Consider the following 21,422-nt stretch of genomic DNA (forward strand, 5'->3'; position numbering starts at 1 on the left):
AAAACTCTTCCAACATATTTCAGGTAAACATATACTACTCACACACTTTTAATATTTCATATTTTAAATATTTATTTTACTTCCTTACCACCTCACTAAATTTGTGAAGAAGTTGCAATATAGGTAGAACCATGGACAGTAGTGGTTGTTTTGATTAACCTATTATACAGATACATTTTTAAATGTTATTTGCACACCAAATTAATAAAATAGTAAAAATCATTTTTAACCAGATTTTCCAAATCTTTCAATTGAATTTAGAGAAATATAATCCATATGGTTCAGTCATTAATTATGTCATTAGATGTTTAAATGATCACTTATCTTTATTTTGGCGTTTCGGTGTGAAGTGTCAATCATAGATATAATTGGAGGACTCCAGATGGATATAACTAATTTTAATATAGACATTGAGGGCTTCCCCAACTGGGTTGGGATTCCTATGTGTTGGGAGTGAATAGCCAATGATCAGAAAGCATAGTCTTATTCAAATTGGTTTGTAAACCAAAGACTAAGGTAATATCTAGGAGCCAAGACCAATATTTATACCAGGACATTGGACCCAAGATCCAGACTCAGACCCAGTGAGTTGAGACCATGACAAGTTAATGCTCGAATATATGTGGTCTTGAGTGGTCTCAAGACCAAGACCTCTAGATTAAGAGTCCATAGATCCTTTCTTCAATTGTAAGAAACTCATGTAGAGAACTTGAGTATAGTAGAGCACAGTACAGTAGAGCACTGTACAGTAGGGTACAGTACAGCAGGGCACAGTAGAGTAGAGCACAGTATAGTAGAGTTCAGTATGGCACATCATACATGTCTATGTTTTGGCCAGATAGACAGAACTAAAATATAAACGGAACATGTAACAATTCTTAAGATTTGAGACTTAGTTACAGTTTTATATAAGAAAATCAGTCAATTGAACTACATTAATTAGGCCCTAATTGGTGGATATCACATGATTGGGAAGACAGATATGCATCTGTTGATCACAGATACCCTAAATTGAGGTGGTGGCGGATGAATGGCACGACAGTATCTCATCACGGTATCTCTGTGCATTCAAATTGCCATCGATAAAATGTAATTGATGTTCGTAGCTTATGCCTGCCCATACCATAACTCCGCTGCCACAATGGGGCATCTGTTCACAATGTTGACATCAGCAAATAGCTTGCCCAGACGACACCATCTGCCCGCTACAGTTGAAACCGGGATTCATCCGTGAAGAGCACACTTCTCTAGCGTGCCAGTGGCCATCAAAGGTGAGCATTTGCCCACTGAAGTCACTCACAACAGTCAGGTCAAGTCCTTGGTGAAGACGATGAGCACGCAGATGGGCTTCCCTGAGACAGTTTCTGACAGTTTGTGCAGAAGTTCTTCAGTTGTACAAACCCACAGTTTCATCAGCTGTCCGGGTGGCTGGTCTCAGATGATCCCGCAGGTGAAGAAGCCAGATGTGGAGGCCCTGGGCTGGCGTGGTTACACGTGGTCTGCAGTTGTGAGGCCAGCTGAACGTACTGCCAAATTCTAAAACAATGTTGAAGGTGGCTTATGGTAGAGAAATTAACATTCAATTCTCGTTATGTTTGGAGGAAAAGGGCGAGGCTTGCAAGCCAAAGAACACCATCCCAAATGTGAATCACGGGGGTGGCAGCATCATGTTGTGGGACTGCTTTGCTGTAGGAGGGACTGGTGCACTTCACAAAATAGACGGCATCATGAGGAAGGGAAATTAGGTGGATATATTGAAGCAACATCTCAAGACACCAGTCAGGAAGTTAAAGCTTGGTCGCAAATGAGTCTTTCAGATGGACAATGACCCCAAGCATACTTCCAAACTTGTGGCAAAATGACTTATGGACATCGAAATCAGGGTATTGGAGTGGCCATCACCAAGCCCTGACCTCAATCCTATAGAACATTTGTGGGCAGAACTGAAAAAGCATGTGCAAGCAAGGAGGCCTACAAACCAGACTCAATTACACCAGCTCTGTCAGGAGGAATGGGCCAAAATTCACCCAACATATTGTGGGAAGCTTGTGGCAAGCTACCCGAAACGTTTGACCCAAGTTAATCAATTTAAAGGCAATGCTACCAAATACTAATTGAGTGTATGTAAACTTCTGACCCACTGGGAATGTGATTAAAGAAATAAAAGCTGAAATAAATCATTCTCTACTATTATTCACATTTCACATTCCTAAAATAAAGTGGAGATCCTAACTGACCTAAGACAGGGAAATTTTGCTTGGATTAAATGTCAGGAATTGTGAAAAAGTTAAAATGTGTGTAAACTTCCGACTTCAACTGTATTTATACACACACAAGACCGTTCAAAAGTTTGGGGTCACTTATAAAGAAATTGTCCATTAAAAAACATCAAATTTATCAGAAATACGGTGTAGATATTGTTAATGTTGTAAACAACTATTGTAGCTGGAAACGGCAGATGTTTTATGGAATATCTGCACACAGAGGCCCATAATCAGCAACCATCCCTCCTGTGTTGCAATGGCACGTTGTGTTGGCCTTTTAAAAGGCAAAACATGGATTAGCTAACTGATCATTAAAAAACCCTTTTGAAATGATGTTAGCACAGCTGAAAACTGTTGTTCTGATTAAAGAAGCAATACAACTGGCCTTCTTTAGACTAGTTGAGTATCTGGAGCATCAGCATTTGTGGGTTTGATTACAGGTTCAAAATGGCCAGAGAAATAGACCTTCTGAAACTCGTCAGTCTATTCTTTTTATGAGAAATGAAGGCTATTCCATATGAGAAATTGCCAAGAAACTGAAGATCTCGTACAGCGCTGTGTACTACTCCCTTCACAGAAAAGCGCAAACTGACTCTAACTAGAATAGGGTGGAGTGGAAGGCCCCGGTGCACAATTGAGCAAAAGGACAAGTACATTAGAGTATCTAGTTTGAGAAACAGACGCCTCACAAGTCCTTAACTGGGAGCTTCATTACATTGTACTCGCAAAACACCAGTCTCAACGTCAACAGTGAAGAGGTGACTCCGGGATGCTGGCCTTCTAGGCAGAGTTGCAAATACAAAGCCATAACTCAGCCTGGCCAATATAAAAAAGATTAAGATGGGCAAAAGCACATATATTCCATTAAAAATCAGCCGTTTCCAGCTACAATGGTCATTAACAACATTAACAATGTCTACACTGTATTTCTGATCAATTTTATGCTATTTTAATGGACAAAAATGTTGCTTTTCTTTCAAAAAGGACATTTCTAAGTGACCTCAAACTTTTGAATGGTAGTGTGTGTATATATAAGCTCAGCAAAAAAATAAACATCCCTTTTTCAGGACCCTGTCATTCAAAGATAATTGGTAAAAATCCAAATAACTTCACAGATCTCTATTGTAAAGGGTTTAAACACTGTTTCCCATGCTTGTTCAATGAACTATAAACAATTAATGAACATGCACCTGTGGAATGGTCATTAAGACACTAACAGCTTACAGATGGTAGGCAATTAAGGTCACGGTTATGAAAACTTAGGACACTAAAGAGGCCTTCATACTGACTCTGAAAAACACCAAAAGAAAGATTCCCAAGGTCCCTGCTCATCTGCGTGAACGTGCCTTAGGCATGCTACAAAGAGGCATGCAGATGTGGCCAGGGGAATGAATTGCAATGTCCGTAATGTGAGACGCCTAAGACTGGGCGACAGGGCGGACAGCTGATTGTCCTCACAGTGGCAGACCACGTGTAACACCTGCACAGGATCGGTACATCCGAACATCACACCTGCGGGACAGGTACAGGATGGCAACTACTGCAGAGTTACACTAGAAACTAGAGGTCAACCGACTGATTTTTCAACGGCCGATTTATAAAATGTATTTATTTATAATAATGACAATTACAACAATACTGAATTAACACTAACCATTATATAATACATAAAGAAAATAAATTCAGCCTCAAATAAATAATGAAACATGTTCAATTTGGTTTAAATAACGCAAAAACAAAGTGTTGGAGAAGTAAGTAAAAGTGCAATATATGCCATGTAAGAAAGCTAATGTTTAAGTTCCTTGCTCAGAACATGAGAACATATGAAAGCTGGTGGTTCCTTTTAACATGAGTCTTCAATATTCCCAGGTAAGAAGTTTAAGGTTGTAGTTATTATAGGACTATTTATCTCTATACCATTTGTATTTTATTAACCTTTGACTATTGGATATTCTTATAGGCACTTTAGTATTGCCAGTGTAACAGTATAGCTTCCGTCCCTCTCCTCGCTCCTACCTGGGCTCGAACCAGGAACACATCAATAACAGCCAGCCTCGAAGCAGCGTTACCAATCGCTCCACAAAAGCCGCGGCCCATGCAGTGTTACGAATCCCTTTTGGCCCGACAGTCTAGGGGGGGATGGTAATGAGACCCGTAACATAACTCATGCAAATTATAATAGTGACAAAGTAAAAGTGAGAACGAAATAACTACGACAACTGAAATCTACCGTCAAACTCCAGGTTTATTTGTAAACACACAGTAATGGGGGGAGCAGGAAAAGGCTGAGCTGGACCCAAGGAAAGAAACAATAAGTATTTAAAAAAAACTAAGCTAGACTAGCCTACTTTAACAGCTAACTAACCAAAAATACAGTGAGTGGTCCACCCAGTTCTAACTAGTGTATTTAACAAAGTCTACCTACGGGTAGTGTATGCCCATGGGCGACTTGTCTTGGTTTCCCCTTTTCCCACCAGCAATCAAACAAACACCATAACCAAAACAATACTCACAGGTGATGACAAAGTGCTATGGAGGTGCTCAAACAAAAGAGAGGTTAATACACAACGAGAGAGTGAAACACAGAGACCTACAGACATGGCATTTACAGAGAGATTGAGCTCTAGAGCAAACTACTGACAGGGTTTTTAAACCAAGGGAAAGGAACTGTGATTGGGTAGGAAACAGGAGGAGGTATGTCTTCTGATTGATGATTGGTGACTGATTGGGGAGTGATGATTTTCACCTGTGAGGAGATAAGGAGAGAAAAGAAACACACACACAGGATACACACACAGGATACTTGTATCCGTAGCACAGAGCAAGGGGAACAACTACTCCAAGTTTCAGAGTGAGTGACGTTTGAAACGCTATTAGCGCTCAGCCCGCTAACTAGCTAGCCATTTCACATCGGTTACACCAGCCTAATCTCGGGAGTTAATAGCGAAGAGCTGCTGGCAAAACGCACAAAAGTGCTGTTTGAATGAATGCTTACGAGCCTGCTGCTGCCTACCACCACTCAGTCATACTGCTCTATCAAATCATAGACTTAGTTATAACATAATAACACACAGAAATAGGAGCCTTAGGTCATTAATATGGTTGAATCCGGAAACTATAATCTCGAAAACAAGGCGTTTATTCTTTCAGTGAAATACGGAACCGTTCCGTATTTTATCTAACGGGTGGCACCCATCAGTCTAAATATTCCTGTTACATTGCACAACCTTCAATGTTCTGTCATAATTACGTAAAATTCTGGCAAATTAGGCGGCCCAAACTGTTGCATATACACTGACTCTGCGTGCAATGAACGCAAGAGAAGTGACACAATTTCACCTGGTTAATATTGCCTGCTAACCTGGATTTATTTTAGCTAAGGTTTAAAAATATATACTTCTGTGTATTGATTTTAAGAAAGACATTGATGTTTATATTAGGTACACATTGGAGCAACGATGCGCACCGCATCGATTATATGCAACGCAGGACACGCTAGATAAACTAGTAATATCATCAACCATGTGTAGTTAACTAGTGATTATGATTGATTGATTGATTGTTTTTTATTAGATAAGTTTAATGCTAGCTAGCAACTTACCTTGGCTTACTGCAAGGCAGGCTCCTCGTGGAGTGCAATGTAATCAGGTGGTTAGAGCGTTGGACTAGTTAACTGTAAGGTTGCAAGATTGAATCCCCCGAGCTGAACGAGGCAGTTAACCCACCGTTCCTAGGCCATCATTGAAAATAAGAATGTGTTCTTACCTGACTTGCCTAGTTAAATAAATATTAAATAAAGGTGTAAAAAAAAAAATTGTTATTAAAACTTGAAATCGGCCATTCCGATTAATCGGTCGACCTCTACTAGAAACGCACAATCCCTCCATCAGTGCTCAGACTGTCCGCAATAGGCTGAGAGAGGCTGGACTGAGGGCTTGTAAGCTTGTTGTAAGGCCGGTCCTCACCAGACATCACCGGCAACAATGGGCACAAACCCACCGTCGCTGGACCAGACAGGACTGGCAAAAAGTGCTTTCCCCTGACAAGTCACGGTTTTGTCTCACCAGGGATGATGGTCGGATTCACATTTATTGTCGAAGGAATGAGTTACGCCTGTACTCTGTACTCTGGAGCGGGATCGAGGTGGAGGGTCCGTCATGGTCTGGGGCGGTGTGTCACATCATCATCGGACTGAGCTTGTTGTCATTGCAGGCAATCTCAAAGCTGTGCGATACAGGGAAGACATCTTCCTCCCTCATGTGGTACCCTTCCTTCAGGCGCATCCTGACATGACCCTCCAACATGACAACGCCACCAGCCATACTGCTCGTTCTGTATGTGATTCCCTGCGAGACAAGAATGTCAGTGTTCTGCCATGGCCAGCAAAGAGTCCGGATCTCAATCCCATTGAGCATGACTGGGACCTGTTGGATTTGAGGGTGAGGGCTAGGGCCATTCCCCCCAGAAATGTCTGGGAACTTGCAGGTGCCTTGGTGGAAGAGTGGGGTAACATCTCACAGCAAGAACTGCCAAATCTGGTGCAACCCATGAGCAGGAGATGCACTGCAGTACTTAATGCAGCTAGTGGCCACACCAGATACTGACTGTTACTTTTGATTTTGACCGCCCTTTGTTCAGGGACACATTATTCCATTTCTGTTAGTCTATTGTTTTTATTTTTTGTTGTTGTGTGATTTGGACTAATCCCCTCTACAACACGGAACTCCACTAATCTACTGACGGAACGCAAGAGGTGGCTAACAACAGACCTCCATCCTATGCTAGCTTGCTACCGATGTCCTGGCTAGCTGTCTAAATCGCCGTGACCCCCAAACCAACCTCTCCACTCCCTGGACCCTTTTTGATCACTCGACTAAGGATGCCTCTCCTTAATGTCAATATGTCTTGTCCATTGCTGTTCTGGTTAGTGTTTATTGGCTTATTTCACTGTAGAGCCTCTAGTCCTGCTCACTATACCTTATCCAACTTATTAGTTCCACCACCCACACATGCAATGACATCTCCTGGTTTCAATGATGTTTCTAGAGACAATATCTCTCTCTTCATCACTCAATACCTAGGTTTACCTCCACTGTACTCACATCCTACCATACCTTTGTCTGTACATTATACCTTGATGCTATTTTATCGCCCCCAGAAACCTCCTTTTACTCTCTGTTCCAGACGTTCTAAACGACCAATTCTTATTGCTTTTAGCCGTACCCTTATTCTTCTCCTCCTATGTTCCTCTGGCGATGTAGAGGTGAATCCAGGCCCTGCAGTGCCTAGCTCCACTCCTATTCCCCAGGCGCTCTCTTTTGATGACTTCTGTAACCGTAATAGCCTTGGTTTCATGCATGTTAACATTAGAAGCCTCCTCCCTAAGTTTGTTCTTTTCACTGCTTTAGCACACTCTGCCAACCCGGATGTTCTAGCTGTGTCTGAATCCTGGCTTAGGAAGACCACCAAAAATTCAGACATTTTAATTCCAAACTACAACATTTTCAGACAAGATAGAACTGCTAAAGGGGGCGGTGTTGCAATCTACTGCAAAGATAGCCTGCAGAGTTCTGTCCTACTATCCAGGTCTGTACCCAAACAATTTGAACTTCTACTTTTAAAAATCCACCTCTCTAAAAACAAGTCTCTCACCGTTGCCGCCTGCTATAGACCACCCTCTGCTCCCAGCTGTGCTCTGACACCATATGTGAACTGATTGCCCCCATCTATCTTCAGAGCTCGTGCTGCTAGGCGACCTAAACTGGAACATGCTTAACACCCCAGCCATCCTACAATCTAAACTTGATGCCCTCAATCTCACACAAATTATCAATGAACCTACCAGGTACCCCCAAAGCCTTAAACACGGGCACCCTCATAGATATCATCCTAACCAACTTCCCCTCTAAATACACCTCTGCTGTCTTCAACCAAGATCTCAGCGATCACTGCCTCATTGCCTGCATCCGTAATGGGTCAGCGGTCAAACGACCTCCACTCATCACTGTAAAACGCTCCCTGAAACACTTCAGCGAGCAGGCCTTTCTAATCGACCTGGCCGGGGTGTCCTGGAAGGATATTGATCTCATCCCGTCAGTAGAGGATGCCTGGATATTTTTAAAAATGCCTTCCTAACAATGTTAAATAAACATGCCCCATTCAAGAAAATTAGAACCAGGAACAGATATAGCCCTTGGTTCTCCCCAGACCTGACTGCCCTTAACCAACACAAAAACATCCTATGGCGTTCTGCATTAGCATCGAACAGTCCCCGTGATATGCAGCTGTTCAGGGAAGCTAGAAACCGTTATACACAGGCAGTTAGAAAAGCCAAGGCTAGCTTTTTCAAGCAGAAATTTGCTTCCTGCAACACTAACTCTAAAAGTTCTGGGACACTGTAAAGTCCATGGAGAATAAGAACACCTCCTCCCAGCTGCCCACTGCACTGAAGATAGGAAACACTGTCACCACTGATAAATCCACCATAATTGAGAATTTCAATAAGCATTTTTCTACGGCTGGCCATGCTTTCCACCTGGCAACTCCTACCCCGGTCAACAGCACTGCACCCCCAACAGCAACTCGCCCAAGCCTTCCCCATTTCTCCTTCTCCCAAATCCATTCAGCTGAAGTTCTGAAAGAGCTGAAAAATCTGGACCCCTACAAATCAGCCGGGCTAGACAATCTGGACCCTTTCTTTCTAAAATTATCTGCCGAAATTGTTGCCACCCCTATTACTAGCCTGTTCAACCTCTCTTTCGTGTCATCTGAGATTCCAAAGATTGGAAAGCAGCTGCGGTCATCCCCCTCTTCAAAGGGGGGACACTCTTGACCCAAACTGCTACAGACCTATATCTATCCTACCATGCCTTTCTAAGGTCTTCGAAAGCCAAGTCAACAAACAGATTACCGACCATTTCGAATCTCACCATACCTTCTCTGCTATGCAATCTGGTTTCAGAGCTGGTCATGGGTGCACCTCAGCCACGCTCAAGGTCCTAAACGATATCTTAACCGCCATCGATAAGAAACATTACTGTGCAGCCGTATTCATTGATCTGGCCAAGGCTTTCGACTCTGTCAACCACCACATCCTCATCGGCAGACTCGACAGCCTTGATTTCTCAAATGATTGCCTCGCCTGGTTCACCAACTACTTCTCTGATAGAGTTCAGTGTGTCAAATCGGAGGGTCTGCTGTCCGGACCTCTGGCAGTCTCTATGGGGGTGCCACAGGGTTCAATTCTTGGACCGACTCTCTTCTCTGTATACATCAATGAGGTCGCTCTTGCTGCTGGTGAGTCTCTGATCCTCCTCTATGCAGACGACACCATTCTGTATACTTCCGGCCCTTCTTTGGACACTGTGTTAACAACCCTCCAGGCAAGCTTCAATGCCATACAACTCTCCTTCCGTGGCCTCCAATTGCTCTTAAATACAAGTAAAACTAAATGCATGCTCTTCAACCGATCGCTACCTGCACCTACCCGCCTGTCCAACATCACTACTCTGGACGGCTCTGACTTAGAATACGTGGACAACTACAAATACTTAGGTGTCTGGTTAGACTGTAAACTCTCCTTCCAGACCCATATCAAACATCTCCAATCCAAAGTTAAATCTAGAATTGGCTTCCTATTTCGCAACAAAGCATCCTTCACTCATGCTGCCAAACATACCCTTGTAAAATTGACCATCCTACCAATCCTCGACTTTGGCGATGTCATTTACAAAATAGCCTCCAATACCCTACTCAACAAATTGGATGCAGTCTATCACAGTGCTATCCGTTTTGTCACCAAAGCCCCATATACTACCCACCATTGCGACCTGTACGCTCTCGTTGGCTGGCCCTCGCTTCATACTCGTGCCGCCAAACCCACTGGCTCCATGTCATCTACAAGACCCTGCTAGGTAAAGTCCCCCTTATCTCAGCTCGCTGGTCACCATAGCATCTCCCACCTGTAGCACACGCTCCAGCAGGTATATCTCTCTAGTCACCCCCAAAACCAATTCTTTCTTTGGCCGCCTCTCCTTCCAGTTCTCTGCTGCCAATGACTGGAACGAACTACAAAAATCTCTTAAATTGGAAACACTTATCTCCCTCACTAGCTTTAAGCACCAACTGTCAGAGCATCTTACAGATTACTGCACCTGTACATAGCCCACCTATAATTTAGCCCAAACAACTACCTCTTTCCCAACTGTATTTAATTTATTTATTTATTTTGCTCCTTTGCACCCCATTATTTTTATTTCTACTTTGCACATTCTTCCATTGCAATACTACCATTCCAGTGTTTTACTTGCTATATTGTATTTACTTTGCCACCATGGCCTTTTTTGCCTTTACCTCCCTTCTCACCTAATTTGCTCACATTGTATATAGACTTGTATTTTTTTTTTTTTTTTTTTTTTTACTGTTTTATTGACTGTATGTTTGTTTTACTCCATGTGTAACTCTGTGTCGTTGTATGTGTCGAACTGCTTTGCTTTATCTTGGCCAGGTCGCAATTGTAAATGAGAACTTGTTCTCAACTTGCTTACCTGGTTAAATAAAGGTGAAATAAAAAAATAAAATAAAAACATGTCTGTGGAACTTGTTTAGTTTGTCTCAGTTGTTGAATCTTGATATGTTCATACAAATACTTACACGTTTGCTGAAAATAAACACATTTGACAGTGAGAGGACGTTTCTTTTTGTTGTTGAGTTTACACAGTTTTATGATGCTGCCGTTGACATGTGGGGTTGACCTGTTAAGAATGTGATATTGTTTACCGGTTGAAAGTACAGTGCTTGGTTAAATACTGCTTATGATTCTGATCTTTTTTTGATCTGTTAGTTTTAACATCGACCTGTGTAATAGGCATGGAAATAATGTTTGAACGTTTGTTAATTTAGTAGAAGGCAACATGAGTTCCCTATATATAAAATGTAGGAGTGATTATATGGATGATATGTCTTTGCTGGTCCCGTTGTTTTGATACATCAATGACCCTGGTACAATATATTAGCCATCCATTTGCTTTTGGTGGACATGTATATAGATATTGTCTGTGTGGTCAGTTCTGTTGCAGAATTGGTAACTTGTAAAACATATTTTAAAAAATTGAAGGACTAGTAAAATGGATTCCAGAAACATTTGTGAAAACTCACCGAACTCCCTTTGGAATCTTAGGAAACTTACCACACCTCCATTCATCAAAGGAAATTTGTTTTGAGGCCGTCCAATAGGAACTCCTTGGCCGAGGTAAACAAAAATCTGCACTGTTGTTGATATCAGGCATGCCAAAACTGTCAGTCATGTAGAAGTACCAAGCGACAGTCTTCCCGGTAATAAAGAAAGCAGAAGATGCAAAAGCTTCCCAATGTCCGCCAAATGCCCTAACTTGCAATTCCAGATCTCTGCTAGACAAAGTGGTTGAGTTAGAACTTTTACTCCTATCATCCAGGGCTGAAATTGGTTGTGTAATGGAAACATGGGCACATGACAACATTCCAGATAAGTCCCTAAACATAGAGGGTTTTCAGGTGTTCATGTAGGTCAAAAATCCTAGCCTAAATATGAATGGAGGAGTAGTGGCCATATGTGGACGATAGTCTCCAGGTTAAGATACGCACTGACCTTGAACGAGATGAGTTTGAGTGTTTCTGGATCCAGTTGTGCTCAGAGCGGGTTCCCAGATCAATTCCAACAATTGTTGTTGGAACACTTTACTATCCTCCATGGGCTTATTGAGAATAAACTGCAACAGCAAGCGATTAACTATCTCATTAACACCATTAACTCTGTGAAGCTGAAATCACCTGAAGTGGGTATTGTCTCATGTGGGGATTTCAATCATCTACCTACTAAGACCCTAACCCTGTCCCTTAACTCCCAGCCCGATCTAAAACAGGTTGTTAAAAATAAGACCCGTGGAGACTCCATGATTGATCTGATCAGCACCCCTACTGTGTTGGCCCCGCTGGGCTCAAGTGGCCGCCAGTGTCTGCAACTCACTCCCACCAGTGTACCTAAACATGGGAAGGAAATGCAATACAGAGTAGGGCTACAGGTTGTTTGAGAGAAAGGAGGCCCTAGCCTGGTGTCTGGCAATCACTGACTGGTCAGCTGTCTACAATGAGGAGAACATGGATGAAAAGTTGTAGATCTTTAACACCAACATACAAATGGCCCTTGATGTACAGTGGGGCAAAAAATGGTTTAGTCAGCCACCAATTGTGAAAGTTCTCCCACTTAAAAAGATGAGAGAGGCCTGTAATTTATCATAGGTACACTTCAACTATGACAGACAAAATGAGAAAAAAAATATATCCGAAAATCACATTGTAGGATTTTGAATGAATTTATTTGCAAATTATAGTGGAAAATAAGTATTTGGTCACCTACAAACAAGCAAGATTTCTGGCTCTCACAGACCTGTAACTTCTTCTTTAAGAGGCTCCTCTGTCCTCCACTCGTTACCTGTATTAATGGCACCTGTTTCAACCTGTTATCAGTATAAAAAAAACCTGTCCACAACCTCAAACAGTCACACTCCAAACTCCACTATGGCCAAGACCAAAGAGCTGTCAAAGGACACCAGAAACAAAATTGTAGACCTGCACCAGGCTGGGAAGACTGAATCTGCAATAGGTAAGCAGCTTGGTTTGAAGAAATCAACTGTGGGAGCAATTATTAGGAAATGGAAGACATACAAGACCACTGATAATCTCCCTCGATCTGGGGCTCCACGCAAGATCTCACCCCGTGGGGTCAAAATGATCACAAGAACCGTGAGCAAAAATCCCAGAACCACATGGGGGGGACCTAGTGAATGATCTGCAGAGAGCTGGGACCATCATTTAACATTACATTTAAGTCATTTAGCAGACGCTCTTATCCAGAGCGACTTACAAATTGGTGCGTTCACCTTAAGACATCCAGTGGAACAGCCACTTTACAATAGTGCATCTAAATCTAGTAAGGGGGGTGAGAAGGATTACTTTATCCTATCCTAGGTATTCCTGAAAGAGGTGGGGTTTCAGGTGTCTCCGGAAGGTGGTGATTGACTCCGCTGTCCTGGCGTCGTGAGGGAGTTTGTTCCACCATTGGGGGGCCAGAGCAGCGAACAGTTTTGACTGGGCTGCGCGGGAACTGTACTTCCTCAGTGGTAGGGAGGCGAGCAGGCCAGAGGTGGATGAACGCAGTGCCCTTGTTTGGGTGTAGGGCCTGATCAGAGCCTGGAGGTACTGAGGTGCCGTTCCCCTCACAGCTCCGTAGGCAAGCACCATGGTCTTGTAGCGGATGCGAGCTTCAACTGGAAGCCAGTGGAGAGAGCGGAGGAGCGGGGTGACGTGGAGAGAACTTGGGAAGGTTGAACACCAGACGGGCTGCGGCGTTCTGGATGAGTTGTAGGGGTTTAATGGCACAGGCAGGGAGCCCAGCCAACAGCGAGTTGCAGTAATCCAGACGGGAGATGACAAGTGCCTGGATTAGGACCTGCGCCGCTTCCTGTGTGAGGCAGGGTCGTACTCTCATGGATGTTGTAGAGCATGAACCTACAGGAACGGGCCACCGCCTTGATGTTAGTTGAGAACGACAGGGTGTTGTCCAGGATCACGCCAAGGTTCTTAGCGCTCTGGGAGGAGGACACAATGGAGTTGTCAACCGTGATGGCGAGATCATGGAACGGGCAGTCCTTCCCCGGGAGGAAGAGCAGCTCCGTCTTGCCGAGGTTCAGCTTGAGGTGGTGATCCGTCATCCACACTGATATGTCTGCCAGACATGCAGAGATGCGATTCGCCACCTGGTCATCAGAAGGGGAAAGGAGAAGATTAATTGTGTGTCGTCTGCATAGCAATGATAGGAGAGACCATGTGAGGTTATGACAGAGCCAAGTGACTTGGTGTATAGCGAGAATAGGAGAGGGCCTAGAACAGAGCCCTGGGGACGCCAGTGGTGAGAGCGCGTGGTGAGGAGACAGATTCTCGCCACGCCACCTGGTAGGAGCGACCTGTCAGGTAGGACGCAACCAAGCGTGGGCCGCGCCGGAGATGCCCAACTCGGAGAGGGTGGAGAGGAGGATCTGATGGTTCACAGTATCGAAGGCAGCCGATAGGTCTAGAAGGATGAGAGCAGAGGAGAGAGAGTTAGCTTTAGCAGTGCGGCGCGCCTCTGTGATACAGAGAAGAGCAGTCTCAGTTGAATGACTAGTCTTGAAACCTGACTGATTTGGATCAAGAAGGTCATTCTGAGAGAGATAGCGGGAGAGCTGGCCAAGGACGGCACGTTCAAGAGTTTTGGAGAGAAAAGAAAGAAGGGATACTGGTCTGTAGTTGTTGACATCGGAGGGATCGAGTGTAGGTTTTTTCAGAAGGGGTGCAACTCTCGCTCTCTTGAAGACGGAAGGGACGTAGCCAGCGGTCAGGGATGAGTTGATGAGCGAGGTGAGGTAAGGGAGAAGGTCTCCGGAAATGGTCTGGAGAAGAGAGGAGGGGATAGGGTCAAGCGGGCAGGTTGTTGGGCGGCCGGCCGTCACAAGACGCGAGATTTCATCTGGAGAGAGAGGGGAGAAAGAGGTCAGAGCACAGGGTAGGGCAGTGTGAGCAGAACCAGCGGTGTCGTTTGACTTAGCAAACGAGGATCGGATGTCGTCGACCTTCTTTTCAAAATGGTTGACGAAGTCATCTGCAGAGAGGGAGGAGGGGGGGAGGAGGATTCAGGAGGGAGGAGAAGGTGGCAAAGAGCTTCCTAGGGTAAGAGGCAGATGCTTGGAATTTAGAGTGGTAGAAAGTGGCTTTAGCAGCAGAGACAGAAGAGGAAAATGTAGAGAGGAGGGAGTGAAAGGATGCCAGGTCCGCAGGGAGGCGAGTTTTCCTCCATTTCCGCTCGGCTGCCCGGAGCCCTGTTCTGTGAGCTCGCAATGAATCGTCGAGCCACGGAGCGGGAGGGGAGGACCGAGCCGGCCTGGAGGATAGGGGACATAGAGAGTCAAAGGATGCAGAAAGGGAGGAGAGGAGGGTTGAGGAGGCAGAATCAGGAGATAGGTTGGAGAAGGTTTGAGCAGAGGGAAGAGATGATAGGATGGAAGAGGAGAGAGTAGCGGGGGAGAGAGAGCGAAGGTTGGGACGGCGCGATACCATCCGAGTAGGGGCAGTGTGGGAAGTGTTGGATGAGAGCGAGAGGGAAAAGGATACAAGGTAGTGGTCGGAGACTTGGAGGGGAGTTGCAGTGAGGTTAGTGGAAGAACAGCATCTAGTAAAGATGAGGTCGAGCATATTGCCTGCCTTGTGAGTAGGAGGGGAAGGTGAGAGGGTGAGGTCAAAAGAGGAGAGGAGTGGAAAGAAGGAGGCAGAGAGGAATGAGTCAAAGGTAGACGTGGGGAGGTTAAAGTCGCCCAGAACTGTGAGAGGTGAGCCGTCCTCAGGAAAGGAGCTTATCAAGGCATCAAGCTCATTGATGAACTCTCCGAGGGAACCTGGAGGGCGATAAATGATGTTAAGGATGTTAAGCTTGAAAGGGCTGGTAACTGTGACAGCATGGAATTCAAAGGAGGCGATAGACAGATGGGTAAGGGGAGAAAGAGAGAATGACCACTTGGGAGAGATTAGGATCCCGGTGCCACCACCCCGCTGACCAGAAGCTCTCGGGGTGTGCGAGAACACGTGGGCGGACGAAGAGAGAGCAGTAGGAGTAGCAGTGTTATCTGTGGTGATCCATGTTTCCGTCAGTGCCAAGAAGTCGAGGGACTGGAGGGAGGCATAGGCTGAGATGAACTCTGCCTTGTTGGCCGCAGATCGGCAGTTCCAGAGGCTACCGGAGACCTGGAACTCCACGTGGGTCGTGCGCGCTGGGACCACCAGATTAGGGTGGCCGCGGCCACGCGGTGTGGAGCGTTTGTATGGTCTGTGCAGAGAGGAGAGAACAGGGATAGACAGACACATAGTTGACAGGCTACAGAAGAGGCTACGCTAATGGAAAGGAGATTGGAATGACAAGTGGACTACACGTCTCGAATGTTCAGAAAGTTAAGCTTACGTAGCAAGAATCATATTGACTAAAATGATACAGTACTGCTGAAGTAGGCTAGCTGGCAGTGGCTGCGTTGTTGACTTTGTAGGCTAGCTGGCAGTGGCTGCGTTGTTGGCACTACACTAATCAAGTTGTTCCGTTGAGTGTGATAGTTTCTACAGTGGTGCTATTCGGGGGCTAGCTGGCTAGCTAGCAGTGTTGATTACGTTACGTTGCGTTAAAAGAACGACAATAGCTGGCTAGCTAACCTAGAAAATCGCTCTAGACTACACAATTATCTTTGATACAAAGACGGCTATGTAGCTAGCTATGTAGCTAGCTACGATCAAACAAATCAAACCGTTGTACTGTAATGAAATTAAATGAAAATGTGATACTACCTGTGGAGCGAATGCGACTGGGTTGTTGAGTGAGGAAGTTCTATTCGGTAGACGTTGGCTAGCTGTTGGCTAGCTAGCAGTGTCTCCTACGTTAAGGACGACAAATAGCTGGCTAGCTAACCTCGGTAAATTAAGATAATCACTCTAAGACTACACACTCTAAACTACACAATTATCTTGGATACGAAGACAGCAAAGACAACTATGTAGCTAGCTAACACTACACTAATCAAGTCGTTCAGTTGAGTGTAATAGTTTTTACAGTGCTGCTATTCGGAAGACGGTGGACGTTTGCTAGCTGGCTAGCTGCTGGGCAGATAGCAGTGTAGACTACGTTAGGACGACGAAATACGATAATTACGCAATTATCTTTGATACAAAGACGGCTATGTAGCTAGCTAAGAAGAAATTGCTAAGATTAGACAAATCAAACCGTTGTACTATAATGAAATGTAATGAAAAGTTATACTACCTGCAGACCGAAGCGCTCGGATGCGACCGCTCGCTCCAACCCGGAAGTAACCCGGAAGAGCAAAGTAACAAAGCCTACCATCAGTAACACACTACGCCGCCAGGGACTCAAATCCTGCAGTGCCAGACGTGTCCCCCTGCTTAAGCCAGTACATGTCCAGGCCCGTCTGAAGGTTGCTAGAGAGCATTTGGATGATCCAGAAGAAGATTGGGAGAATGTCATATGGTCAGATGAAACCAAAATATAACTTTTTGGTAAAAACTCAACTCGTCGTGTTTGTAGGACAAAGAATGCTGAGTTGCATCCAAAGAACACCATACCTACTGTGAAGCATGGGGGTGGAAACATCATGCTTTGGGGCTGTTTTTCTGCAAAGAGACCAGGACGACTGATCTGTGTAAAGGAAATAATGAATGGGGCCATGTATTGTGAGATTTTGAGTGAAAACCTCCTTCCATCAGCAAGGGCATTGAAGATGAAATGTGGCTGGGTCTTTCAGCATGACAACGATCCCAAACACACCGCCAGGGCAACAAAGGAGTGGCTTCGTAAGAAGCATTTCAAGGTCCTGGAGTGGCCTAGCCAGTCTCCAGATCTCAACCCCATAGAAAATCTTTGGATGGAGTTGAAGGTCTGTGTTGCCTAGCAACAGCCCCAAAACATCACTGCTCTAGAGGAGATCTGCATGGAGGAATGGGCCAAAATACCAGCAACAGTGTGTGAAAACCTTGTGAAGACAGAAAACGTTTGACCTCTGTCATTGCCAACAAAGGGTATATAACAAAGTTTTGAGAAACTTTTGTTATTGACCAAATACTTATTTTCCACCATAATTTGCAAATAAATTCATTAAAAATCCTACAATGTGATTTTCTGGATTTTCTTCTCTCATTTTGTCTGTCATAGTTGAAGTGTACCTATGATGAAAATTACAGGCCTCTCTCATCTTTTTAAATGGGAGAACTTGCACAATTGGTGGCTGACTAAATACTTTTTTGCCCCACTGTATGTATGTCCATTCAAAATCATTTTTAAAAAACATCCCGGGACGACGGAATGGATGACGGAACAACTAAAAGTGTCCATCAAGAAATGGCAAAAATATTTAATAGTTGGGGGGGAAACTGAGAAATAGAAAAAAGTGAGAAACTCCGTTCAAAAGCTTATCCGAGGGGCAATGAAAAACTATTACACTAATTAAATTAAATTCAATCAATTTAACAAGAATAACCCAAACGAGTGGTGGGACTTCATCAATAAAGAGCTTGGTTGTTAAAAATCATTTAGAGGGATGATACAGATTGAATGAAACAAGCTCTTTCAAGACTCAGTCCTAAGAAAGCATGTGGTCCAGATGGTTACTCAAGGCCAGAGGTAACATCTGGGGTCCCAGAGGTTGGGGTCGTCTCGTCTTACCTCTTCCTGCTTCACATGTCCACTCTGAGAGTCATCTCTGAGGATACACTGGACACTGGCTATGCCAGCGACATTGGCCTGTTTTGTGCTTTAAGCTAGCAAACATCGAAAATGGAAGAGGAGGCTAAGAAACTGGATTTATGGATGACAGAGAACAACATGCTTCTTAATGGGAAGAAGTCTGTCGAATTAAGAATCTGCTTCTCAAAAAATCCTCCCCAACTGGCTCCACTAATACTGGGTGGACAGGCTGTTCCAGTTCTAACATGCACAAAATACCTTGGCTTCCACTTGGACAACCAACTTAGTGGGAACCAACATTGACCAGGCAGTGAAAACGGCTTCAAGGCGTTTCCACTTCCTGACTGTAATGGCAAGAAAAGGCTTTCCCGCTGATGACATCTACAGCACTCTGATCCGACCATGTCTGGAGTATGCCTGTGTGTTGAAGATGGACTGCACAAAGAAGCAGCAAGCTGCACTGGATAGGGTACAGAAAAGGGCAAAGAAGCAGCAAGCTGCACTGGTTACAGAAAAGGGCAAAGAAGCAGCAAGCTGCACTGGGTACAGAAAAGGGCAAAGAAGCAGCAAGCTGCACTGGATAGGGTACAGAACAGGGCAAAGAAGCAGCAAGCTGCACTGGATAGGGTACAGAAAAGGGCAAAGAAGCAGCAAGCTGCACTGGGTACAGAAAAGGGCAAAGAAGCAGCAAGCTGCACTGGGTACAGAAAAGGGCAAAGAAGCAGCAATCTGCACTGGATAGGGTACAGAACAGGGCAAAGAAGCAGCAAGCTGCACTGGATAGGGTACAGAAAAGGGCAAAGAAGCAGCAAGCTGCACTGGGTACAGAAAAGGGCAAAGAAGCAGCAAGCTGCACTGGGTACAGAAAAGGGCAAAGAAGCAGCAAGCTGCACTGGATAGGGTACAGAACAGGGCAAAGAAGCAGCAAGCTGCACTGGATAGGGTACAGAAAAGGGCAAAGAAGCAGCAAGCTGCACTGGATAGGGTACAGAAAAGGGCAAGCAAGATAATAACAAAAACAGAGACATCCCACTGACCCTTCCACCACTAATATTCACTGATAGAGCAAGCAGAAGATTTGTCACTGACATGCACCAACCTGACCACCCTCTACATGATCTCCTACCACTGAGAAGGGGAGACAGCACTGGCAGAGTCCTCCACAACCAGAGCCAACTGTCCATCACTAATGCAAGGACAAATAGACAAACATTTTACCACTGCCATCAGACTTTTAAACAACCAAATGGGACATTTTTTAAATTAATGTAGTATACAGTGTTTTTTAAGCTTTTGTCTAAATGTATCTGGTGACTGGTAAATGTCAGTCACCTGGTGTTTACCTGTGGCCATGTCTCCCTCTAGTGTTGCCTATGGTAATATATATATTTATTTAATCTTTATTTAACTAGGCAAGTCAGTTAAGAACAAATTCTTATTTACAATGACGGTCTAACCCAGCCAAACCCTAAAACGGACACCGCTGGGCCAATTGTGTGCCGCCCTATGGGACTCCCAATCGTGGCCGGTTGTGATACAGCCTGGAACCGAGTCTGTACTGACGCCACTCGGGAGCCCATGATGCCATACACTTTGCACTTCCATGTCTCCTAATCATATCCCGTAGTATGCTGTAGTTGCATGAGCAGTTTATGATGATGCTAATTTCTAGTTAGCAATTACATTTTTGTTATGCCTTTTTTGAATGTCCTAACAAAAATTGTGTGTAGATGGGTAAAAAATATATAAATATTTAATCCATTTTGAAATCAGGCTGAATCACAACAAAATGTGGAATAAGTCAAGTGGTATGAATACTTTCTGAAGGCATTGTAAATCCATTTTTACATGTTTGAAGATGACGTATTGTAATTAAGGCTTGAAACATATTCAGAAATTAGTGAATCAGACAGCATTTTGGCACATTCTTACCACAGTTGTGTGAATAATTTGTCATCTTTACATATCTGGCACACCTGGCTCCTTTGGTTGTATATTCTACATCACTATGAACATTTTAAGATATTATTGGGCATACTAAATTTATAATGTCATACAGGTATGATGATGCAGGGAGAAATCCAATAAGATGTCATTGAGCTGTAACTCTCAAACATTTTTAAAACCCTGTTCTAGCTGTGTGTGTGAAATGCAGTGCAGAATATCACCAAAGTTACAATCCAAAAACATAGGTGCCCCGCTACATGAAATTATATAGCTAAGCTTCCAACATTTTGATACCAATGGCACAATATGGGCTATTTTTAAACAATAGTTATAGCTGGTGCTTTCTAAGTTGTTTTTTTATTATATATCATTTGAAAGTAAGTTAATTTCATGACCTTTCAGAACCACTTGTCAAACAAAGATTAAAACATATCAGGGTTTACTTTTTAAAGCAATTTATACAGGTAATTCTGATATGTACCCTAGAGGTCAAATGTCAAGGTTCTGTTGACCGGAACATTCCAAAAATGTGCCTGCTTGATAGCTGTGAATCCAAATCTATATGATTAAAGGGTATACGTGAGCAATAACATGTTGTATACTAACATTGTTTGTCATCACTAACCTCGAACCACCCATCGACCACCCACCCTCCCCGGTCCAGCCATCGGCCCCTTCTAGGCGGAGTGAAGATGATGATGATGACCTGAACAAGACCCTGGGGGTGCAGCATTTCCAGCAGATCCTCCACCCACCGGCCCGTGGACCCCCAAAGAAACACCGGGCCTACAACGAAGAAGACTTTGAGTGTGAGCCACCAATGTTTACTTGTTAACCTTCATGTCTATTAAATCACTGTTTTATGTACCATAGAAAGGGTATCAGTTACCGTGTACAGCTTGACA

General features: G+C 44.1%; 1 protein-coding gene across 3 annotated transcripts in view; it reads left to right on the top strand.

Annotated features, from left to right (window-relative positions):
• LOC115114089 (anion exchange protein 2-like) overlaps positions 1-21,422 on the top strand; it is a 69,684-nt gene that overhangs the window by 12,623 nt on the left and 35,639 nt on the right. For all 3 annotated transcript variants that reach the window (XM_029642052.2, XM_065013326.1, XM_065013327.1), the window contains exon 3: positions 21,182-21,326. In XM_029642052.2, the coding sequence (XP_029497912.2) occupies positions 21,182-21,326 (145 nt within the window). The remainder of the gene's footprint in view (positions 1-21,181; positions 21,327-21,422) is intronic.

The sequence above is a fragment of the Oncorhynchus nerka genome, linkage group LG9b (genome assembly GCF_034236695.1).
Source record: "Oncorhynchus nerka isolate Pitt River linkage group LG9b, Oner_Uvic_2.0, whole genome shotgun sequence".
NCBI classification, from domain to species: Eukaryota; Metazoa; Chordata; class Actinopteri; order Salmoniformes; family Salmonidae; genus Oncorhynchus; species Oncorhynchus nerka.